At 43.7% G+C, this 23,615-nt stretch overlaps 1 protein-coding gene across 8 annotated transcripts in view; it reads right to left on the bottom strand.

Annotated features, from left to right (window-relative positions):
- Positions 1–23,615, bottom strand: part of MYO18A (myosin XVIIIA) — a 420,009-nt gene that overhangs the window by 144,433 nt on the left and 251,961 nt on the right. For all 8 annotated transcript variants that reach the window (XM_069761190.1, XM_069761191.1, XM_069761193.1 and 5 more), the window contains one exon: positions 20,809–21,046. In XM_069761190.1, the coding sequence (XP_069617291.1) occupies positions 20,809–21,046 (238 nt within the window). The remainder of the gene's footprint in view (positions 1–20,808; positions 21,047–23,615) is intronic.

Raw genomic sequence — 23,615 nt, 5'->3', positions numbered from 1 at the left:
ATCACTGCTGACTAGGATCACACACACACACGAAGATGCAAAAGCGGTTGGATCGCACATGCAAGATCCCTGCTGTGTGCTGTTGCATTAGATCAGGAACCAAACATGAAGGAGTGAGGAGGAGCCAAACATGAAGGAGTGAGGAGGAGCCGAACATGAAGGAATGAGGAGGAGCCAAACATGAAGGAGTGAGGAGGAGCCGAACATGAAGGAGTGAGGAGGAGCCAAACATGAAGGAGTGAGGAGGAGCCGAACATGAAGGAGTGAGGAGGAGCCGAACATAAAGGAGTGAGGAGGAGCCAAACATGAAGGAGTGAGGAGGAGCCGAACATGAAGGAATGAGGAGGAGCCAAACATGAAGGAGTGAGGAGGAGCCAAACAAAGGAGTGAGGAGGAGCCAAAGATGAAGGAGTGAGGAGGAGCCAAAGATGAAGGAGTGAGGAGGAGCCAAACATGAAGGAGTGAGGAGGAGCCAAACATGAAGGAGTGAGGAGGAGCCAAACATGAAGGAGTGAGGAGGAGCCGAACATGAAGGAGTGAGGAGGAGCCGAACATGAAGGAGTGAGGAGGAGCCAAACAAAGGAGTGAGGAGGAGCCAAAGATGAAGGAGTGAGGAGGAGCCAAAGATGAAGGAGTGAGGAGGAGCCAAACATGAAGGAGTGAGGAGGAGCCAAACATGAAGGAGTGAGGAGGAGCCAAACATGAAGGAGTGAGGAGGAGCCAAACATGAAGGAGTGAGGAGGAGCCGAACATGAAGGAGTGAGGAGGAGCCGAACATGAAGGAGTGAGGAGGAGCCAAACATGAAGGAGTGAGGAGGAGCCGAACATGAAGGAGTGAGGAGGAGCCGAACATGAAGGAGTGAGGAGGAGCCAAACAAAGGAGTGAGGAGGAGCCAAAGATGAAGGAGTGAGGAGGAGCCAAAGATGAAGGAGTGAGGAGGAGCCAAACATGAAGGAGTGAGGAGGAGCCAAACATGAAGGAGTGAGGAGGAGCCAAACATGAAGGAGTGAGGAGGAGCCGAACATGAAGGAGTGAGGAGGAGCCGAACATGAAGGAGTGAGGAGGAGCCAAACAAAGGAGTGAGGAGGAGCCAAAGATGAAGGAGTGAGGAGGAGCCAAAGATGAAGGAGTGAGGAGGAGCCAAACATGAAGGAGTGAGGAGGAGCCAAACATGAAGGAGTGAGGAGGAGCCAAACATGAAGGAGTGAGGAGGAGCCAAACATGAAGGAGTGAGGAGGAGCCAAACATGAAGGAGTGAGGAGGAGCCGAACATGAAGGAGTGAGGAGGAGCCGAACATGAAGGAGTGAGGAGGAGCCGAACATGAAGGAGTGAGGAGGAGCCGAACATGAAGGAGTGAGGAGGAGCCAAACATGAAGGAGTGAGGAGGAGCCAAACATGAAGGAGTGAGGAGGAGCCAAACATGAAGGAGTGAGGAGGAGCCGAACATGAAGGAGTGAGGAGGAGCCAAACATGAAGGAGTGAGGAGGAGCCAAACATGAAGGAGTGAGGAGGAGCCGAACATGAAGGAGTGAGGAGGAGCCGAACATGAAGGAGTGAGGAGGAGCCAAACAAAGGAGTGAGGAGGAGCCAAAGATGAAGGAGTGAGGAGGAGCCAAAGATGAAGGAGTGAGGAGGAGCCAAACATGAAGGAGTGAGGAGGAGCCAAACATGAAGGAGTGAGGAGGAGCCAAACATGAAGGAGTGAGGAGGAGCCAAACATGAAGGAGTGAGGAGGAGCCGAACATGAAGGAGTGAGGAGGAGCCGAACATGAAGGAGTGAGGAGGAGCCGAACATGAAGGAGTGAGGAGGAGCCAAACATGAAGGAGTGAGGAGGAGCCGAACATGAAGGAGTGAGGAGGAGCCGAACATGAAGGAGTGAGGAGGAACCAAACAAAGGAGTGAGGAGGAGCCAAACAAAGGAGTGAGGAGGAGCCAAAGATGAAGGAGTGAGGAGGAGCCAAACATGAAGGAGTGAGGAGGAGCCAAACATGAAGGAGTGAGGAGGAGCCAAACATGAAGGAGTGAGGAGGAGCCGAACATGAAGGAGTGAGGAGGAGCCGAACATGAAGGAGTGAGGAGGAGCCGAACATGAAGGAGTGAGGAGGAGCCAAACATGAAGGAGTGAGGAGGAGCCGAACATGAAGGAGTGAGGAGGAGCCGAACATGAAGGAGTGAGGAGGAGCCGAACATGAAGGAGTGAGGAGGAGCCAAACATGAAGGAGTGAGGAGGAGCCAAACATGAAGGAGTGAGGAGGAGTCAAACATGAAGGAGTGAGGAGGAGCCAAACATGAAGGAGTGAGGAGGAGCCAAACATGAAGGAGTGAGGAGGAGCCAAACATGAAGGAGTGGGGAAGAGCCGAACATGAAGGAGTGAGGAGGAGCCAAACATGAAGGAGTGAGGAGGAGCCAAACATGAAGGAGTGAGGAGGAGCCGAACATGAAGGAGTGGGGAAGAGCCGAACATGAAGGAGTGGAGAAGAGCCGAACGTGAAGGAGTGGAGAAGAGCCGGACATGAAGGTGTGAGGAGACGAACATGAAGGAGTGAGGAGGAGCCGAACATGAAGGAGTGGAGAAGAGCCGAACATGAAGGAGTGAGGAGGAGCCAAACATGAAGGAGTGAGGAGGAGCCAAACATGAAGGAGTGAGGAGGAGCAAAACATGAAGGAGTGAGGAGGAGCCAAACATGAAGGAGTGAGGAGGAGCCAAACATGAAGGAGTGAGGAGGAGCCAAACATGAAGGAGTGAGGAGGAGCCAAACATGAAGGAGTGGGGAAGAGCTGAACATGAAGGAGAAGAGAAGAGCCAAACATGAAGGAGTGGGGAAGAGCTGAACATGAAGGAGAAGAGAAGAGCCAAACATGAAGGAGTGGAGAAGAGCTGAACATGAAGGAGTGGAGAGTGTCAAACATGAAGGAGTGGGGAAGAGGCGAACATGAAGGAGCGGTGAAGAGCTGAACATGATGGAGCGGAGAAGAGCCGAACATGAAGGAGTGAGGAGCGCGATCTCCACTGTGTCTTGCATTGGATCAGGAGTCGAATATTAAGTCATGAAAAGCGCGATCCTGCTTGTTTCCTGCATTGGATCAGGAATAAGGCATGGATGAGTGAAGAACACGATCTCCGCTTTGTCCTGCATTGGATCATGAATTGCGCTTGAGGAGTGAAGAGCATAACCCCGAATGTGTCCTGCACTGGTTTGGGAATCGCACATAAAGGAGTGAAAAACATGATCATTGTTCCATCTCCAGCTCTATAAATGCAGATTATGGATGTGTTAGAAATCCAGGGATTGGATTGAAATCCGTGACACTCTCAATTCTGATGTACTAACTTTTGCCAATGACCAAGCTATTCCAGTATACATAAGTGTGTGCTAACTTGTGACACAGGTCGACATGGAACAGCAGCTCATGAATACAAGGGAATAACAAGCAGAACAACATACACAAAAGGGACTAGCAGCATTTCTATCTGCAATGTTTTTTATTTACTTAAAATGGCCATAACTACTGTGCCAATACATATAAAACATTTTAAAGCTTGTAAGAAGTTTTCAGAGATCTTGGAAAATTCTCAACCCCTTCACCCCCAAGCCTGTTTTTACCTTCATGACCAGGCCAAACCAAATTTTACATTTCTGACAAAGGTCACTTTATGAGGCACTAACTCTGGAACGCGTCAACGGATTCCACTGATTTGGAGACTTATTTTTGGTGACATATTCTACTTCAGAACAGTGGTAAAATGTCTTAGCTATGACTTTCATTTTTGAAAAAAAAATGGAAATTTGGTTAAAATTCTGCAATTTTCAAACTTTTGAAGTTTGATGCCTTTAAACCAGAGTTATGTCACATAAAATAGTTAATAAATAACATTTCCCACATGTCTAATTTACATCGGCACAATTCTTTTAAGTATTTTTTTTTGTTAGGAAGTTATCAGGGTTAAAAGTTGACCAGTGATTTCTCATTTTCCAACACAACTTACAAAACCATTTTTTTTAGTGACCACATCACATTAGAAGTGACTTTGAGGGGCCTATATTATAGAAAATACCCAAAAGTGTCACAATTCTAAAAACTGCAATGTGTGCACATACCCTTAAGAAGTTTATTAACCCTTCAGGTGCTTCACAGGAACTGAAGCAATGTACAAGAAAAAAAATAATCTTTTTTTTCACAAAAATTTTACTTTAGACCCAGGAAAGATATATATCTTGGTACCGTGTTAGGTCCAATTTCTCCTGTTAACCTAGTGAAAAAATAAATATGTGGGTCTAAAGTAGAAAAATATTTAGAATTGAGAGTCCTCATTGGTTGATACCTTTTAATGGCTAACTGAAAAGACGGTAACAAATTGCAGGCTTTCGAGACTACTCAGGTCCCTTCATCAGGCAAAGACTAAAACAAATTCTGAAGAATCACATATTTATGCACAACATATGTTATGTTGTGCATAAATATGTGATTCTTCAGAATTTGTTTTAGTCTTTGCCTGATGAAGAGACCTGTGTAGCCTCGAAAGCTTGAAATTTGTTACCATCTTTTCAGTTAGCCATTAAAAGGTATCAACCACTGAGGACTCTCAATTCTAAATATTTTTCTACTTTAGACCCACATATTTATTTTTTCACTAGGTTAACAGGAGAAATTGGACCCCAAAATCTGTTGTGCAATTTATCCTCAGTAAGAAGACACCCCATATGTGGGGGAAAACTAATGTTTGGGCGCATAACAGGGCTCAGAAGGGCATGAGCACCGTTTGACTTTTTGAATGCAAAATTGGCTGGAATCGAGAGCAGATGCCATGTCGCGTTTGGAGAGCCCCTGATGTGCCTAAAGAAAGGAAACCCCCCATAACTGACCCCATTTTGGAATCCAGACCCCTCAAGGAATGTATCTAAGTGTGTGGTGAGCAACCTGAACCAACAGGTGCTTCACATAAGTCTATAATGTAAAGCCGTGGAAAAACAAAAAAATCAAATTTTTCCAACAAAAAATTTATTTAAGCCCCAATTTTTTATTTTCACAAGGGTAACAGGAGAAAATGGAAGACAGAATTTGTTGTGCAATTCCTCATGAGTACGCAGTGTGACAAAGTAATTGGCAAAGTGCTAGAGGGGAGATTTGTCTCACTAAGGCTATTAGCTTCAGTGATTTGAAACCCAGAAGTTTGCTCCAGCACACTATGTGTTGAGAGGGGTTAATCGGCCATTTTAAGGGCTGGGTTTTTGTGGACAACCATAGAGCGGGTGGGAGGTTGTCCTCCTTATCTCCACCTCAGAGTATGGTCTGGGGTTTAAATAGTCGGCCTCCTGAAACATTATTCAGTGTGTCTGGAGAGGCTAACTGCAGAGAAGTGTTTGTGTTTTGGCCAACCTGAACCGTGTGCTTTTGCTTATCTGAGCGGGCAAATCCCCGCTACCACAAGGACTGTGCTTTGTGTTACCACTTTGTTTTGGTTTTCCTGTTTTTGCCCAAAAAGGGCCAGGTATATTTTGACCTTACTATGGTTTATGCTGCATATACAGCTTAAAAGTTAACATACCCCGGAAGAATTTAGCATTTTGGGCCTTTTTTCCGATAATATGAATGATAACACCAAAACATTTTCTCCACTCACGGTTAGTGGTTGAGTGAAGCCATTTATTGTCAAACTGTGTTTTATCTTTATAAATCATAATGACAACCCAAAACTTCCAAATGACCCTGATCACAAGTTTACCTACCCCATTTCTTAATACAGTGTATTGCCTCCTCTAATATCAATGGAAGCTTTAAGTCTTTTGTGGTAGTTGTGGATGAGGTTTTTTTTTTTTTTTTTTTTTATTGTTTATTTTATCAGATGGTAGAGTTGCCCAGGCTTCTTGTCATAAAGCCTCCAGTTCCTGTAAATTCCTGGGCTGTTTAGCACGAACTGCTAGCATGTTATTTTTCATCGCTTTATTCTGGGAGCTACAACTAATTTTTTGGCTGATGGAGTTGTATGGCGGCTTGTTATTTTTGCAAGACAAGATGATGTTTTCAGAGATACCATTTTAATTTAGAGTAGTCATTTTGATTGCGTTTTATTCCACTTTTTGTTGGGCGGTATGATGAAAAAGCATTGTTATTTGCCATGTTTTAAATGTTTTTTTATGGTGTTCACTGAAGGCATTAACTTGCGTGAAAGGTTTATAGGTCGAGTTGGCGATACCAAACTTGAGGTTTTTTGTTTTTTTTTAATATCTATATATATAATTGCCTAAGGGTTTTTCCGTCTGTCTGTCTGTCCTGGAAATCCTGCCTCTCTGATTGGTCGAGGCCGCGAGGCACAGCGACGATGATGTCATAAAGGACGTAGATATCCCGCGTCTCTGATTCAGCGATGGGCACAGTATCGACGTAGATGTCATAATGGTTGCCATGGCGAGGATGATGTCATAAAGGTTGCCTCGACCAATCAGCGACGGGCACAGTCTGCCGCGAATTCTGGAATCATCATTGTCCATATATTACAGGGACATGCATATTCTAGAATACCCGATGCGTTAGAATCGGGCCACAATCTAGTATAATTGTCTAAGGGTTTTTGCCGTCTGTCTGTCTGTCTGTCTTTCTGTCTGTCCTGGAAATCCCGGGTCTCTGATTGGTCGAGGCCTCGACCATCGACGCATCGACGTAGAAATCCCGCGTCTCTGATTGGTCGAGGCCGCCAGGCCTCGACCAATCAGCAACGGGCACAGTGACGATGATGTCATAAAGGACGTAGACATCCCGCGTCTCTGATTGGTCGAGGCCGCCAGGCCTCGACCAATCAGCAACGGGCACAGCGACGATGATGTCATAATGGTTGCCATGGCGACGATGATGTCATAAAGGTTGCCTCGACCAATCAGCGACGGGCACAGTCTGCCGCGAATTCTGGAATCATCATTGTCCATATATTACAGGGACATGCATATTCTAGAATACCCGATGCGTTAGAATCGGGCCACAATCTAGTATATATATAATAATCTTTATTTATATAGCGCCAACATATTCCACAGCACTTTCCAATTAAGCGGGGACATGTACCGAAAATAAATTCAGTACAAGTTAAGACAATTTAAACAGTGACATTAGGAGTGAGGTCCCTGTTCGGAAGCTTACAATCTACAAGGAAATGGGGGGACACAATAGGTGAGAAGTGCTTGTTATTTCAGGTCTGGCAATTCTAATAAATAGGGATTTTCATACAAAGCTGCATGATCCGGTCATCATCCCGTGTGTTTAAGTGCAATAGTCAAGTATCAAGTGCAGTTATCGTGTGCATGGAGGGTGTGGAGACATATGAATAGTAGGGTGCAGATTCAGAATAGTATATGGAAGGACGGAACAGGGAAAAGTTAGTTTATTGAGTAGTTGAAGTGGTAGGCTTGTTTGAAGAGATGGGTTTTTAAAGAGCGCTTGAATACGTCGGGGCTAGGTATCAGTCTGATCGTCTGGGGAAGTGCAATCCAGAGAGCTGGCGCAGCACAAGAGAAGTCTTGGAGACGGAGAAGATGTTAGAGAAAGAAGATGAGAGGCAGATTGGGAGAGGGGATCATTGATGGGGATGTTAAAGTCTCCCATGATGAGGGCGGAGAAGTCACAGGATAGAAAGTGAGTAAGCCAGGTGGCAAAGTGGTCTAGAAACTGGCGGGAGGAGCCTGGAGGGCGATAAACAACCTCCACTCGCAAGGAGAAGGGCTTAAAGAGTCTGACGGCGTGGACTTCGAAGGAAGGAAATGTAAGTGAGGGAACTGGGGGGATGACCTGCAAAGCACATTGTGATGAAAGGAGCAAACCAACAACTCCACCCTGTCTGTTCTCACGTCTGGCGGTATGTGAAAATTTCAGCCCACCAAACGAGAGAGCGGCAGCGGCGGTGGTGTCTGAATGCTAGATCCAAGTTTCTGTAATAGCCAGAAAGTGAAGGGAATTAGAGAGGAAGAAATCGTGAACGTAAGTTTGTTTGTTACACACACACACACCGTGCATTCCAGAGAGCACAGTGGAAAGTGATAGGAGAAGGCATGCACTGAATGTTAGTAAGATTAGCAGGGTTTCTATATGCAGCTGGAGGAGAGTAATGTATGCTGGTGGAGGGAGGCCCAGGGTTGCGGGAGATGTCGCCTGCAACTAGTAAAAGGAGAAAAAAAACAGAAAGAGTGGGTGGTGGGATGATTTGTATCAGCGTTTTGAGTGCTGCATGGAGGTATTCGATGGTTTGGAGTGGGTAAGAAATGTCAGTAGAACCTCAGAGTTATACATGGGAGAGGCGAGAAGGGAGGGGTGGATATGGAGAGAGTGCCCAGAATGTGTTAAAGGGCGGGCGAGTTGTGAGAAAGCAGAAGAAAAACAAATAAGCAGATTGATATGATCAATGCATAATGTAGTACGGCTGAGCAAGAAGCATGATTGTTTGACAAACTTATGCACCTTACCTGTCTCCTGCCCTGTCCAGCTGCCATTGTCTAACTGCCAAGCACTTTATACTGTTGCACGCGCGACCCTGCGCGTGTGCTATCCCAGCCAGACTAAATATGTATGAAATGAAAAGACTACTAACATCAGGCAACAAATGGCCACAATCAGCAATTAACCAATTAGCATAAGGCCAGAGCAGGCATTACTATGCAGGGTACACAACCAATGCTGAACAAGGCCATAAAACAGTGGGGGGGGGGGGGGGGAAATAGCTTTGAACACTTTAAAGCAGAAGCCAAAAAGAGAAAAAAAAGCACCACAGGTGCGATGGATGAAATACCATGAAAAAAGCGTGCTAGAATATGGTTCCATTCACACTTGTCAGACAGAGCACACAAACGGATGATGGATGAAATACCATGAAAAAAGCTTGCAGGATATATATATAGATTCAAGATTCAAAGAAGCTTTATTGGCAGGACCAAATACACATCAGTTTTGCCAAAGCAAGTGTATAAAGGCAATAGGGATAGGGACTGTGGGGATGTTGGGTAGGGGCTGTAGGGAAGGAGGATGGGGGCAGATCCATTGTGGGGGGTATAGTCCATGGCATAGGGGAGGTGGATGGGGCAGATCCATTGTGGGGGCTATAGTCCATGGCATAGGGGAGGTGGATGGGGGCAGATCCAGGGTGGGGGCTATAGTCCATGGCATAGGGGAGGTGGATGGGGGCAGATCCAGGTTGGGGGCTATAGTCCATGGCATCATAGTTCTCTTTCTCGCAGTCTATGACATTCGCTCACATACCACGCTGCTATCTCCACTGCTCTCTCTTCTTCTCCCAGCAGGATATATGTTTTCTCTTCCTCCTTCATGGTGATGAAGTCTGGGAAGAGATGTGAGAGTCTCCTGAAGTGCGTCTCCCTCACTGCTGAGTATTTGGAGCAGTGTAGCAGGAAGTGGGTTTCGTCCTCAATGGCCTCCTGATCACAGTGTTGGCACAGTCTTTCCTCCCTGGGTTTGCAGCTCTGCCTGTGTCGGCCACATTCGATGGCCAGACTGTGGGCACTGAGTCTATATCGGCTCAGGATCTGTATGTATGTGTATGTATGTGTATGTGTGTATATATATATATATATATATATATATATATATATATATACACACACACATATATCCCGCCCACCATTCCTAGGAGTAAGAAGCACTGAACATGAGCTCCTGAATTTCCATCACTTTATACCTTGTAATGAGTCAACTGTAAGACAAAACCTGGAAAAACTCAACTCCGTGGAACATAAAAGTGATCTGGACCGAACTGGACTTTACATTTTATGAAAAAAGGAAGAATTGGAGGATTTAAAGGACAAAACAAGAATCTCCTGGAGGACACAGACTGGAAACAGCCGACATCATACATCTGACATCCTGATACCTGGACCTATAGAAGGTAGGAGAATTCTTTAACTACAACACAACCTATAGACTTGCTACAAATTAATCTTCTTAGAAACAAGGATTATAATTAACATATAACTACAAAATGGAAAACACAAATTTAGAACATGTAAATGAACAAAGCCCGGAGCCAGAGACACAGGAATGCTGGGGGCCAGATCTGGAGATAACACAGGGGGGCAATAAATCCAAGATGGACTACGTTAGAGAGAATCCAGAGACTCTTTATGCAGATTTCACAAAGAAAGAACCAAAAAGAAAATCCAATGTATTATTCTATACAGACCACCCCTCAGCCTGGCGCACTGCGCTGTGCAAACGATACAAACATGTATCTAAAACCAACGATAAAGGTGTCCAGCAGATTAAAATTACCAGCCAAGCAGATGATGACACCAATGCGCTCACCATACTCCTATACAAAACTGGCACAGTCATGGCGCAGGGGACGGAGGAGATTCTGCAGCAATTTGAAAATTGTTTCTCCGATATCAAAGAGCAGGCACAAACCTATAAAGGACTACAAGCCCCAGCAGCTACCTCTAATGCTCACATAGGGATTCCCAGACAGAGCCGCCTAACCCCCGACACTTCACACCTCTCGCCTGATAACATCAGAGACTTCTTATCTCAACTAGAAAGAGACTTGGCCCAACTGAAATTAGCATGTGAAAGAAACTCACAAAGCAACGCAAATTACCAAGCAGCAAATGACACAGCCACACAGAAAATAAGGGCCGAAATGTGTGAAATGAAGTGTCAATACAAGGCAGCACTACAGGAAATGGGGGAGCTGAAAAAAGACAATGATCAACTCCGAAAGGAGATTAGAGAATTAAAAGCCCATAGCCCTGGTCATCTGAACCAGCAGGGGGCAACGAAAACATGCCAGAGAGCAGACAATATGGCCACCACTGAACCCCATCAGCAGCACCGTAGCCCACCCAAGACATCACAAAGTCCTGATACTGTCCTAATAATGGACTCAAATCCTGAAACCAGAGAGATGGAAGAGAGAACAGAACCAGCCACCAGCAAAGCCAGCACCACAGACCCTCGTCAGCAGCACCGTAGCCCACCCAAGACATCACAAAGTCCTGATACTGTCCTAATAATGGACTCAAATCCTGAAACCAGAGAGATGGAAGAGAGAACAGAACCAGCCACCAGCAAAGCCAGCACCACAGACCCTCGTCAGCAGCACCGTAGCCCACCCAAGACATCACAAAGTCCTGATATTGTCCTAATAATGGACTCAAATGGGAAGTACCTAAATACACAGCGGCTATTCCCAGGAAAACAGGTCCGTACAATCCGCTGTGCAAGTATTGAACAGGTGACAGAGGTCATCAGTAGACCACGGTTTACCAACCCAAAGCACATTATTATACACACGGGTACAAACAATCGGCCAGACCAGCAGATCGCAAAACTGATCAACCTGGCAAAGATGGCAAACCTAAAATTCCGGGACAGTAAAATCATTCTGTCATCGCTGCTTCCAAGAAAGGACATACCGAGGCAAACCACCCAAGCCATCAATGCAGAACTGACTGAAAAGATCAAGACTGTGCCAAACGTGACCCTGGCACAACACCTCTCCATAAACAACAGTCACCTGCACGATGATAAACACCTCAACAAACAAGGGGTCAGCCTCCTGGCCAAAGAGCTGAAGGACATCGTGCTAAACAGAGACCCCGGGCCTGGATTCAACAGTGGCCATAATCACACTGAAAGACCCCCGAGAACGATAAAGCAGAAAACCCCAAGGCTACCTCCTGGAGCTGGAAACAAAGCTCTTCACCCAGTGTCAGACCATCGGAGGTGGAGACCTCCACCGAGGACACCACCAAGCCCACACAGATACATGCAGAGCAGAGATAGGGATGAGATAATAAACCTGCTCAATGCACTGCGCAGAATAATAATGTGACCGGATGGAACCAAGCACCACTATAAAACTGTCAGAAATCCAGTTTGTCCCACACAGCCATACTCATTACAAGGTATATACACACAAACCACACAGAAGAATGTCTTCACTTACAATCAGCAGCTGGAATATCCAGGGTCTCAACGCCTCAACCTTTGGATCTAAAACAAAGGACCCTGATTTTATACAAAGTATGAAAAATATAGACATTCAGATCCTCCTGGAAACATGGACCAGAGCCGAAAACGAATCCCTGGTGCCTATTGGATACAAGGAATTCTTGGTCCATGCCCAGAAAAATAAAAACATCAAACAGGGCCGGGGCTCAGGAGGAGTAGCGATCTGGTATAAAGAGGAGCTCCACCAGTACATCAAACCGGTGAAGAAAGGAGGCAGCCACATATGGATCAGAATCAGCAGCTCCATCCTCACCTGTCAGTCTGATGTCCACCTCTGTGCCACCTATATACCACCGCCAGAGTCCCCCTACTTCAATCCAGACTGCTTCGAAATCTTACAAAGAGAAGCCGCCCATTATCAGGCCCTGGGCAAAGTTCTCATCTTTGGAGACCTCAATGCAAGAACAGGGAGAGAGAGAGACTTCCTGACCACGGATGGAAACATCTACATACTTGGAGCAGAGAATGACGGCCAAGACCCTGTACACACTGAGAGAAACAGCTATGACAGTACAGTCAACAAAAGTGGCAGAAAGCTCCTGAACGTATGTAAAAGTTTAGGACTTCATATCCTTAATGGACGATGCAAGGGTGACTCCTTAGGAAGGTATACACTAAACTCCCATGTAGGGAGGAGTGTAGTTGATTACGCCATTACAGACATGAACCTGGCAGATGTCAGCGCCTTCATAGTCACCCCACAAACGCACCTGTCAGACCACAGCCAACTTCTTCTGTACATGAAATCTACAGAGAAACCATCCACTCAGAAGCCACAGCAGAGCGGCCTCTTCACCCGGCCTCCATCCTATAAATGGTCCAAAATATCGGCACTAAGATATAAAGAAGCTTCCAGAAGACCTGAAATACAGCGGATGCTCCACCACTTCTACAACCTTGAGTACATGCCAAACCCAGAGGGAGTGAACCAAGCAGCAAAGGACCTCAACAATATATTCTACGCAATGGCCAGACTGTCCGACCTTAAAAAAGTCGACTACAAGAGACCAAAAGAAACACAGGTCAATGGCTGGTTTGACAGAGAATGTAAAGCTGTACGGAAGACCCTGAGAACAGCCTCCAACAAGAAACACAGAGACCCCAACCACCTGGGTCTGAGGGAAGCCTATGACTCCATACAAAAGCAGTACAAAACCATCCTCAGGAGGAAGAAGCAGAGTTACATCTCTACGAAGCTCAATCAACTCCAAGACGCCCTCCAAGACCACTCCTTCTGGGAACTATGGAACCACATGGACACCAAAGACAAGAAAAACAACAACCATATCCAAAATGGATATATCCAAAATGGATATATATATACACACACATACATACATACAGTGCCTACAAGTAGTAATCAACCCCCTGCAGATTTAGCAGGTTTACACATTTGGAAATAACTTGGCATTGTGACATTTGGACTGTAGATCAGCCTGGAAGTGTGAAATGCACTGCAGCAAAAAAGAATGTTATTTCTTTGTTTATTTTTTTTTTAAATTGTGAAAAGTCTTTTCAGAGGGTCATTTATTATTCAACCCCTCAACCCACCAGAATTCTGTTTGGTTCCCCTAAAGTATTAAGAAGTAGTTCAGGCACAAAGAACAATGAGCTTCGCATGTGGATTTGGATTAATTATCTCTTTTTCCAGCCTTTTCTGACTATTTAAGACCCTCCCCAAACTTGTGAACAGCACTCATACATGGTCAACATGGGAAAGACAAAGGAGCATTCCAAGGCCATCAGAGACAAGATCGTGGAGGGTCACAAGGCTGGCAAGGGGTACAAAACCCTTTCTAAGGAGTTGGGCCTACCTGTCTCCACTGTTGGGAGCATCATCCGGAAGTGGAAGGCTTATGGAACTACTGTTAGCCTTCCACGGCCTGGACAGCCTTTGAAAGTTTCCTCCCGTGCCGAGGCCAGGCTTGTCCGAAGAGTCAAGGCTAACCCAAGGACAACAAGGAAGGAGCTCCAGGAAGATCTCATGGCAGTGGGGACATTGGTTTCAGTCAATACCATAAGTAACGTACTCCACCGCAATGGTCTCCGTTCCAGACGAGCCCGTAAGGTACCTTTACTTTCAAAGCGTCATGTCAAGGCTTGTCTACAGTTTGCTCATGATCACTTGGAGGACTCAGACTGACTGGTTCAAGGTTCTCTGGTCTGATGAGACCAAGATCGAGATCTTCGGTGCCAACCACACACGTGACGTTTGGAGACTGTATGGCACTGCATACGACCCCAAGAATACCATCCCTACAGTCAAGCATGGTGGTGGCAGCATCATGCTGTGGGGCTGTTTCTCAGCCAAGGGGCCTCGCCATCTGGTCCGCATCCATGGGAAGATGGATAGCACGGCGTACCTGGAGATTTTGGCCAAGAACCTCCGCTCCTCCATCAAGGATCTTAAGATGGGTCGTCATTTCATCTTCCAACAAGACAACGACCCAAAGCACACAGCCAAGAAAACCAAGGCCTGGTTCAAGAGGCAAAAAATCAAGGTGTTGCAGTGGCCTAGTCAGTCTCCTGACCTTAACCCAATTGAAAACTTGTGGAAGGAGCTCAAGATTAAAGTCCACATGAGACACCCAAAGAACCTAGATAACTTGGAGAAGATCTGCATGGAGGAGTGGGCCAAGATAACTCCAGAGACCTGTGCCAGCCTGATCAAGTCTTATAAAAGATGATTATTAGCTGTAATTGCAAACAAAGGTTATTCCACAAAATATTAAACCTAGGGGTTGAATAATAATTGACCCACACTTTTATGTTTAAAATTTATAAAAATTTAACTGAGCAACAAAACTTTTTGGTTTGTAAGATTTATGCATCTGTTAATAAATCCTGCTCTTGTTTGAAGTTTGAAGGCTCTAACTTATTTGCATCTTATTAAACCTGCTAAATCTGCAGGGGGTTGAATACTACTTGTAGGCACTGTATATATATAACAGCACCAGAAAAAAATACCTTGAAGCACGCACACTTCCCTGACCAGCATTCCAATGGCCTTTTTAAACAGTGAATAAAAAGGGAAACCGCACAAGATGATATATATAGAGAAAAAAAAAGGTCACAGGGCATTAAAGTCCTCTTTTTTATATCTTCTTGTGCTGTTTCCCTTTATGTTCTCTCTCTCTCTCTCTCTCTCTCTCTATATATATATATATCTCTATATATTTATATTATAAATTTACATTTTACTTCGCCCCTTTATGAGAATTTCATTTTTACCACTCTGATCATGATCACTATTATGAAACATTACAATACACAAGGCCCAATACACAAGGCCCTTAGATCATGCTCTGCACATAGTCAAGGGGCTTGCTGAAGCCTGGTGACACATATTTCATCGGGTCAATGTGACAATTATCAGGCTTCAATGACGTCACAGGATCGCCAATTAGATGGGAGATCTCCCTGCCTTCTAAATACTGCGATCGATATCAATCAGGCTTAAACTGCCGGAAGCCGAGCGGGCACTACTACTGGCAGGGAGAGCCATGTGTCAGCTATGAGGTTAGCTTTACACCTGGCAGCTACTGTGTGCGCAAATTCGCCATGACGTAACCAGTACGTCCAAGGTTGAGAGATCATTCCCTTCCATAATGTACTGGAAGGTTGGGAAGGGGTTAAAGGCATGTGGTCAGCAGAGGAACAGTGCACTACTCCCACTAGGCCCAACACTTGGATGCTATTCTATTGTTGGTAACTGTCACCTGATGTATACTTTATATACTGACATTTTCTGACTCTGTCTTTACTCTGTGTCAAATAATCCTTCTTTTTAAATTCAGACCAATATTTACCAAAACTGACTGCCCAGAGACCATCTCAATCTCGTCTATGACTGCAGCTCATTTCTATTTAAGTAAGTGAGGCCGAGATGTAGTAAGAGACAGCAAAAGTGGCACGGCCTTAAAGACGTGCGTCATCAGAAAATTCCCTATTATTTAAATCAGGTTTATGTATCACATGTATTTTCTCAAATTTGTTGTTGTAACTTTTCTTTTCTATCACAAACTTTATTACAAAACCAAATTAGCAATCTTATCTTACAATTTTCACACTGACCACTAGAGCATTTTAGACTAGTACTTTTTTTCCTTTCCGAAACATTTTTTCAGAAGGCTCATTATCAGCAGAGGCAGGATTCCAATGACCGGTAACTCCTCTAACACAGTTGATAACACTGGATCCACCAATCACAATAGGTGATGTCACAGCTCAGCCCTCTCTTCACTATGACCTTTGCACATACACATTAGATGCTTCAATAAAAAAAAGATAGGGGCGGGATGTGTTCGATGTGGCTAATATACGTGTATGGTTTCTGGAAAAGATAGGAAGTATCTTATAGTACACTTATATTACACAGCTTGGTTCTGATCACCTCTTCACAAGCCGTCAAGGGAACAAAAGCTCCAAAAGAGCGAAAAGGAGCAAGTGAATACATTTTTTATTCTCATGACTTGACACTATATTTTGGTTGGAAAAAAAAAGGCACAAAACAAAGAGGAAAGTTGTTGGAAGCTCAGGACATTTTTAAATGTCCTTAAAACTCTGCAACGATTTGTTTCACATATGCAAAGGACTGGAAGTGATAATGTACCAAGGGGGAGCGGCACTCAGGGCCATGTTTGTGCGGAGGTGTCCGCAAGCATAACATGAAAACAACCTGAAATTCGTTTATACGCGAGATTGAGGAGCTGAAATGCGATTGTGTGTTTGTGTGTAATTAAATCAAGCACTGAGCTGGTTATTGGAAAAGCAGCTCCGGCTCGCAATTGTTTGAGAATTCCACTTCAATTGACTGTTGAGACCTGGACGCTTATGTTCTGTCTCCTAATCTGTCGCTGTCTATTGACTGATTCACCATCCAGCACCAGCTCAGTAGGAAGCCTGTATTGATCAAATTGCTCGGAGATGTACATTGATTTTTTTTTTTTTTTTAAAGGGGGGGGGTGGGGTGTTTGTTTATTTTACCAGGTTTTGGCTTTTATTTCCTTGTAATCATAATGAGCAGCATTTTTAAATTCACAATCTTCTACTGACAAAGAGCAAGCAGAGAAGGATGCAGGTGATCCAGGGCCCATAAGAGATGCGAGAATGGCAATTTTTAATTTATAAAAGGCTAGTGCCACCTGGACTGAGAGGGGCATCGGTGTTATAAATCAGAGGCATAAGTATTAAAAAGGACACGGACACCAAAATATGTGTTCTAAGTGCACTGTACAAATGGGCTGATAATACTGAACTATAGCCCAACAGTAGCCACTAAAACGGCTGATATAGCCCGCCTAAAAGGACCCCTGGCCATGTCTCGAGTCCCCATTAAAGGGAATCACTTTCTGCTTATGATCTTGGAAATGCAGTAGCAAGAAGTAAAACGCAAAGCTGCTACAGGGCCAAGTAATAAGCCCAACATGTAGCTGGTAAGTAAAGAATATGCTGTTCCTGACTGAAAACAGGCAAGAACTAATAAGTGTTATAAGACAAGTGGTGGCAAACAATACCAGGGTCAAGCTGGAGTGGTGCTTCTAATGTAAGGTCCCTGGAACCAGTCTTATACTTACCTGCGCCACTCTGGTCATCTTCTGAGGTTGTGACCTGCGAGATCGCTCCAGTGTTTGCGGGGTGATCCAGAAGTCACAATTCAATATAAGTCTATGAGAGCCAGAACAGCAGTTTCATAGACTTACACTGAGGGCTGGGACCATTTCCTCTGACTTCCAATCAGTTAGAAGTTTGGGTCACAAGACAGAGGCGGGGAACAAGAGCTGAAAACGGCAGCTGGGAAGTAGAATCAAAGGGGCAGGAAACATTGATCAGTGGCACCACTTCCGTGCTAAAATAAAAGATACGGTATATAAAAATAATAAATGATGGATTGGTGCTTTAAAAAAAAATTATCTCCTACCAGATTTCATATCATGGTTTCTTTGACCGGATACACTGGTGTGCTCAAATATATGTGCGTGCAATATATATACCGTATATATTTTATATATATATATATATATATATATATATATATATATATATATATATATATATATATATATATATATATATATATATATATATATATATATATATATATATATATATATATATACCTATATATATATATATATATATATATATATATATATATATATATATATATATATATATATATATACCTATATATATATATATATATATATATATATATATATATATATATATTTGTCTAAGGGGTACTGCCGTCTGTTTTTCTGTAACTAACTTCTGTAACAGAAATCCCGCGTCGCTGACCAATCAGTGACAGGCTTAGTCCGGCCGCAAATTGGCCCCTCCCTACTCCCCTCCAGTCAGCGCCAGTGTGTCGCCCCATCCCGGACCAACTTTTTACTATTGATGCTGGCTATACAGCATCAATAGTAAAAAGATATAATGTTAAAAATAATTTAAAAAAATAAAAAATTGTGCTATTCTCACCTTCCGACGTCCACCGATGCACGTGATGCTGCCGCCAGCTTCCGTTCCCAGTGATGCATTGCGAAATTACCCAGATGACTTAGCCTGGAGACCGCTAAGTCATCTGGTTAATTTCGCAATGCATCACTGGGAACGGAAGCTGGCGGTAGCATCGCGCGCATCGGAACAGCTTCGGTGGACGCCGGAGAGTGAGTATATAACTTTTTTATTTTTATTTATTTTATTTTTTTTTAACAGGGATATGGTGCCCACACTGCTATATACTACGTGGGCTGTGTTATATACTACGTGGGCAGTGTTTTATACGGCATGGGCAGTGTTTTATACGGCGTGGGCAGTGTTTTATACTGCATGGCCTGTGCTATATACTACGTGGGCTGTGCTATATACTACGTGGGCTGTGCTATATACTATGCAGCTGCTATATACTACGTGGCTGTCTGTGTTATATACCACGTGGCTGTCTGTGTTATATACTACGTGGCTGTACTATATACTACGTGGCTGTACTATATACTATGTGGCTGTCTGTGTTATATACCACGTGGCTGTGCTATGCGCCACGTACATACATATTCTAGAATACCCGATGCGTTAGAGTCGGGCCACCATCTAGAGAGAGAGGGAGATATATATATATATATTTATTAGAGCAGCACGATATATATTGTGTATTATCTGGATGTATCTCATTACAAAGGGGGTCCGTGAGTGGGGTGTTGTTGTTTTGTTTTTACTTGTATTTTAATGTTTTTTTTGCTGTTATGGTGTACCCAATATAATAAAATTTGATATTTTGATATTATTTTGTGGTGTAGTGTGCGGGCTTTGCGGTAGTGCCTTTTCTCTTTTTTTGTTCATCCTCCTTTCCACATTACCACATATCCTGTGTGCGCGTCCCTGTTTTTAATTGTTTTTTAGTGTCATTGTGCTGCTATCTTTAAATAAAGTTACTTATATACAGTATGACACTCTGTATTGGGACATTTTTGGTCGGTCTTTTTCTTCCCCCCTAGCATTTCCGACCGTCCCCTGGACCTAATATAAGTCGGATCGGTTGAGCCATTATAGTACTACCACAATTTATATTTATGGTAGCTTTGAATGGGCCCTTCTATAGATCTAATATATTTTCCCTTGTAAAATTGTTTTATATGAATATATATTATATATACACAGACACATACATACATATTATATATGCATAAACGAACGCACATTCATAGTCACACGTATGCATATTTTGTAGATTTTGACATAATTTTTTAATTTAATTTAATTTTTTCTATTTTCTTGTCTGACATTAAAATGAGCATTTTGGATCCACTTTAGAAGCACGATGTGAGGTTTGTGTGTATATAGTACAGTAGTATTTGGTGTTTGTGAGAGAACTCCATATATACTGCTACTAGCTACCAGTGGTTATTTTTTGGCTGCATTTTTAAAAAACAAGCAATAGCAAGACACCCCTATACATGCCCCAACCGGATTTTAACACTGCGCGATTTTCTGCTATAACCCAGTTCACTTACCTTGAAGCCGAGGATCTAGCATTCTAACATTTATATGATAGACACTACCTAACATTTGCTGCAGCTCGTTGGTGGTCAGTATGCGGAGGACCCCACTGATTGCTCACAGAACTGCTCTGATGTGCACAACTTGTCAGGCCGATGCACTCAGCGCAATATTGTGGCTCAGTAGAAAGTCTTTGAGGCTCATGAGACCACCACTCAATGCAGGATCTCAGCTGTGCAACAAAAAACAGCTTTTTGAGCAATGAGGCATTACCAATAACTGTATTAAAAAAATACAACATAAAAATCTAGCTACTCTTCAAGATCTGCATTAAAATCGCCTTCCCTTTAGGAATTTTGTCTAAAATAACACAAATACAATGCTATTCTTTAGCGGTAGATGGTCGCCCATTTCTCCAAACATCTCCTCTTTCTACATCTTTTCGTTACTCTCTGGCATCATCAGTGTATTTGATGAAGAGTCAGACCGAAATGTCATTTTCTTTGTTACACTAGATTCGTGGAATGAATGACTCCATTGCAGTTTTCATTGATAAGGGAAAAAAACTAGAAAAATGCAGAGAAGTGTGTACTGAACCTTAATGCCATGATGTTTGGGGAGAAAGTCTCAGAAGTAGATGCATTGAGCAGAGCATAGAGGTTTGATACTCTGCTTCTTAAGTAGTTTCAGCAGATATATGGCAGAAATTCAGAGATAAGCTTTAGCTGCAGAGGTCAATAGCAGAATGCAAGTTCCAGTTCCACTATACATGAGGGCAATCAGTAGTAGATAATTACCTTGTCTATACATGCGAAGAGCATCCAAAAGGCGGGATCCTCGAACCTGAGCTCGCAGCAGAGGAACATCGACTTGCATCAGCTCCGCATCACAACGTTCTCCTGACAGATCTGACTCGCTGGAGCCGACTCGTGCAGCTGGTACCAGCCGGGCATCGCTGGTGAAGCACTCCGCTTTGGGCAGGAAGCAGTAGACAAAGTGAATTTTGGACTTCTTAATTGTGTCAATTAGAGCATCCTAAAAAGAACAAGAAAAACCAGAATTATTAAAAGAAATACTACAAAGAATAGGACAAGAAACTACAATTAGACCAGAGAAATACATCCCGTTGAAAGATTAATAAGCAGAGTACCGGTAATTATTATACATTCATCATTTCAGGGCCATGAAGGAAATGAATGTGTTTGTTGTAACAATAACTATCATGTCGGTCATGCAAAGTAATTATATATTTTTGAAGCGGTTACAATGCCATGGGGAATTTAGCACATAATTTAGGTATGAGCATTCATGTTCAAGTTTTATTACCATGCAGGTAGTACCACGTGGCCTATTATAATGGATGGGATCTGCAATAGTAGTGTCACGGGGTTACCGCGGCAGAGAGGAGCCAGGAGACCACAGTGTCTGATTGCTCTTACTCCAGTGCTGAATAGAAGCACTTCACTTTCTTTTTAAAACTGTGTAAATTTCTTTTGGAAGTACAGGAGTTAATCTGCCACGTTGAGAGCTTTGGGAGCTAGGGCTGAGCACGGTTAGCCACTCCTACCCCCTACGTAATCTGGTTCCTGACTAACACACATTGTCAGAGCTAGCTTTAGCTGCATGACCGAGCAGTTAGTGGTTATAAGAGTAGATTTGATTTATCGGTGACCGTTGCTTGGTTTAGTGAGTGTGATATTTCCCTTTCTTCACTTACTGTGGTTTTAGTCCATCCTCCACTCCCCGATGCATTTCTCTGTTATATGTGAGCGTATATTTGTATGCCTGGTATTTTCTGTTTCCACTGTGCATGTTACATTATTTGTCAGGTTGCTGTACTACGGTGCACTGCTCCCCTCTGCACTGGGTGGGGGAAGGGTACAGACGGAGGACGAATTCAGGAGATAAGGTAAAGTATGTGGCCCAGGCATCTTCACCTTCAGAAGTAACCCGGGGAACAGGGCGAGCTAGGGCTGTTGTGGATTCTGTTTTTGGGCTCCCTCTGGTGGTTACAGATGGTACTGGGTGACTTGTGTTCTCTGCGGTCTCTGGTGTCCACCTGTTCTATCAGGATATGGGAGTTTCCTATTTAACCTGGCTTTCTTGTCATTTCCTCGCCGGCGATCAATGTAATCAGTGTGTCTTGTTACCTCTGCTTTCCGCTTCTGTAATCATCAGGACAAGCCAAGTTTTTGATTTTCCTGTTCCACGTTTTGCTTTATTTTTGTTTTAGTCCAGCTTGCAGTTATGTGATTCCTTGTTGCTGGTTGCTCTAGTGGGCTGATATTACTCCTCATGTTCCATGAGTTGGCACATGAGTTCAGGTAATTTCAGGATGGTTTTTTGTAGGGTTTTTCGCTGACCGCGCAGTTCACTTTTGTATCCTCTGCTATCTAGTTTTAGCGGGCCTCATTTTGCTGAATCTGTTTTCATTACTACGTATGTGCTTTCCTCTCATTTCACCGTCATTACATGTGGGGGGCTGCTATTTCTGTGGGGTGTTTCTCTGGAGGCAAGAGAGGTCTTTGTTTCTTCTAATAGGGGAAGCTAGTCCTTCAGCTGGCGCGAGACGTCTAGAATCATCGTAGGCACGTTCCCCGGCTACTGCTAGTGTTGTGAATTAGGTTCAGGATCGCGGTCAGCTCAGTTTCCATCACCCTAGAGCTTGTTCTGTTTTTTGTGTGCTTGTCCCTTTGTGATCCCCTGCCATTGGGATCATGACATAGGGCGTCCCCTATCGTTAGGGACAGGGAAGGAGCCCCTGGCAAAGGGTCCCCCGACAACATAGTCGTGAAAAGTGGGTCCCTGTATGTTTTTAGATCATTTATATTTTCTGGACTTCCACAAAGCAGACAGTTTGGGACATCCACTCTAACATCGATATGCTGGTGACAAACTGCAAAGCAAGTTTTAGGCAGGTGCTACAAAGTAAAAATTATTTCAAAACTAGAAAATGTATTAAAAGGTTATTGTTTTTATCTACTAACAAAATACAAAGTGAATGAACAAAAGAAAACTTTAAAATCAAATCAATAGTTAGGCTGACCACCCTTTAGTCTTCAAAACAGATTCAGAGCATCAATTCTTCTGGATACATTTGCTCACAGTTTTTGAAAAAACACAGCAGGGAGGTTGTTTCAAACATTTTGGAGAACCACCCACAGATTTTCTGTGGATGTCGCTAATGCAAATCCTATCACTATTTGTAAACCCAGAAAGACTGGATGATGTTGAGATCAGGGCTCTGTGGGGCCATAACATCACTTTCAGGACTCCTTGTTCCCCTTTATGTTAAAGATAGTTCATAATGACATTGGCTGTGCTTTACTGCTCCTGCAGACACTCATTTTGCCGCTATCCAGCCCTTCCTCAAACAAACTACCTTCTCTTGCAACTAAAGATATACACTTTATTTATCAGTCCAGAGCTCCACCTGCCATTTTTCTGCCTTCCATTTCCTATATTTTTTTTTTCCTCCTAGTTGACTCACTTGTCCTTATTTCCATGTTGAATGTTTGGTTTTTTGACCAAAAGTACTACATGAAGAATTCAGTGCTGGCCAGATTTCTCTAATCAGTAATTGGGGGGTAGCTGGGTCCCACTG

The sequence above is a fragment of the Ranitomeya imitator genome, chromosome 3 (assembly GCF_032444005.1).
Source record: "Ranitomeya imitator isolate aRanImi1 chromosome 3, aRanImi1.pri, whole genome shotgun sequence".
Taxonomy (NCBI): Eukaryota; Metazoa; Chordata; class Amphibia; order Anura; family Dendrobatidae; genus Ranitomeya; species Ranitomeya imitator.
This window is presented reverse-complemented; position numbering and strand designations above follow the sequence as displayed.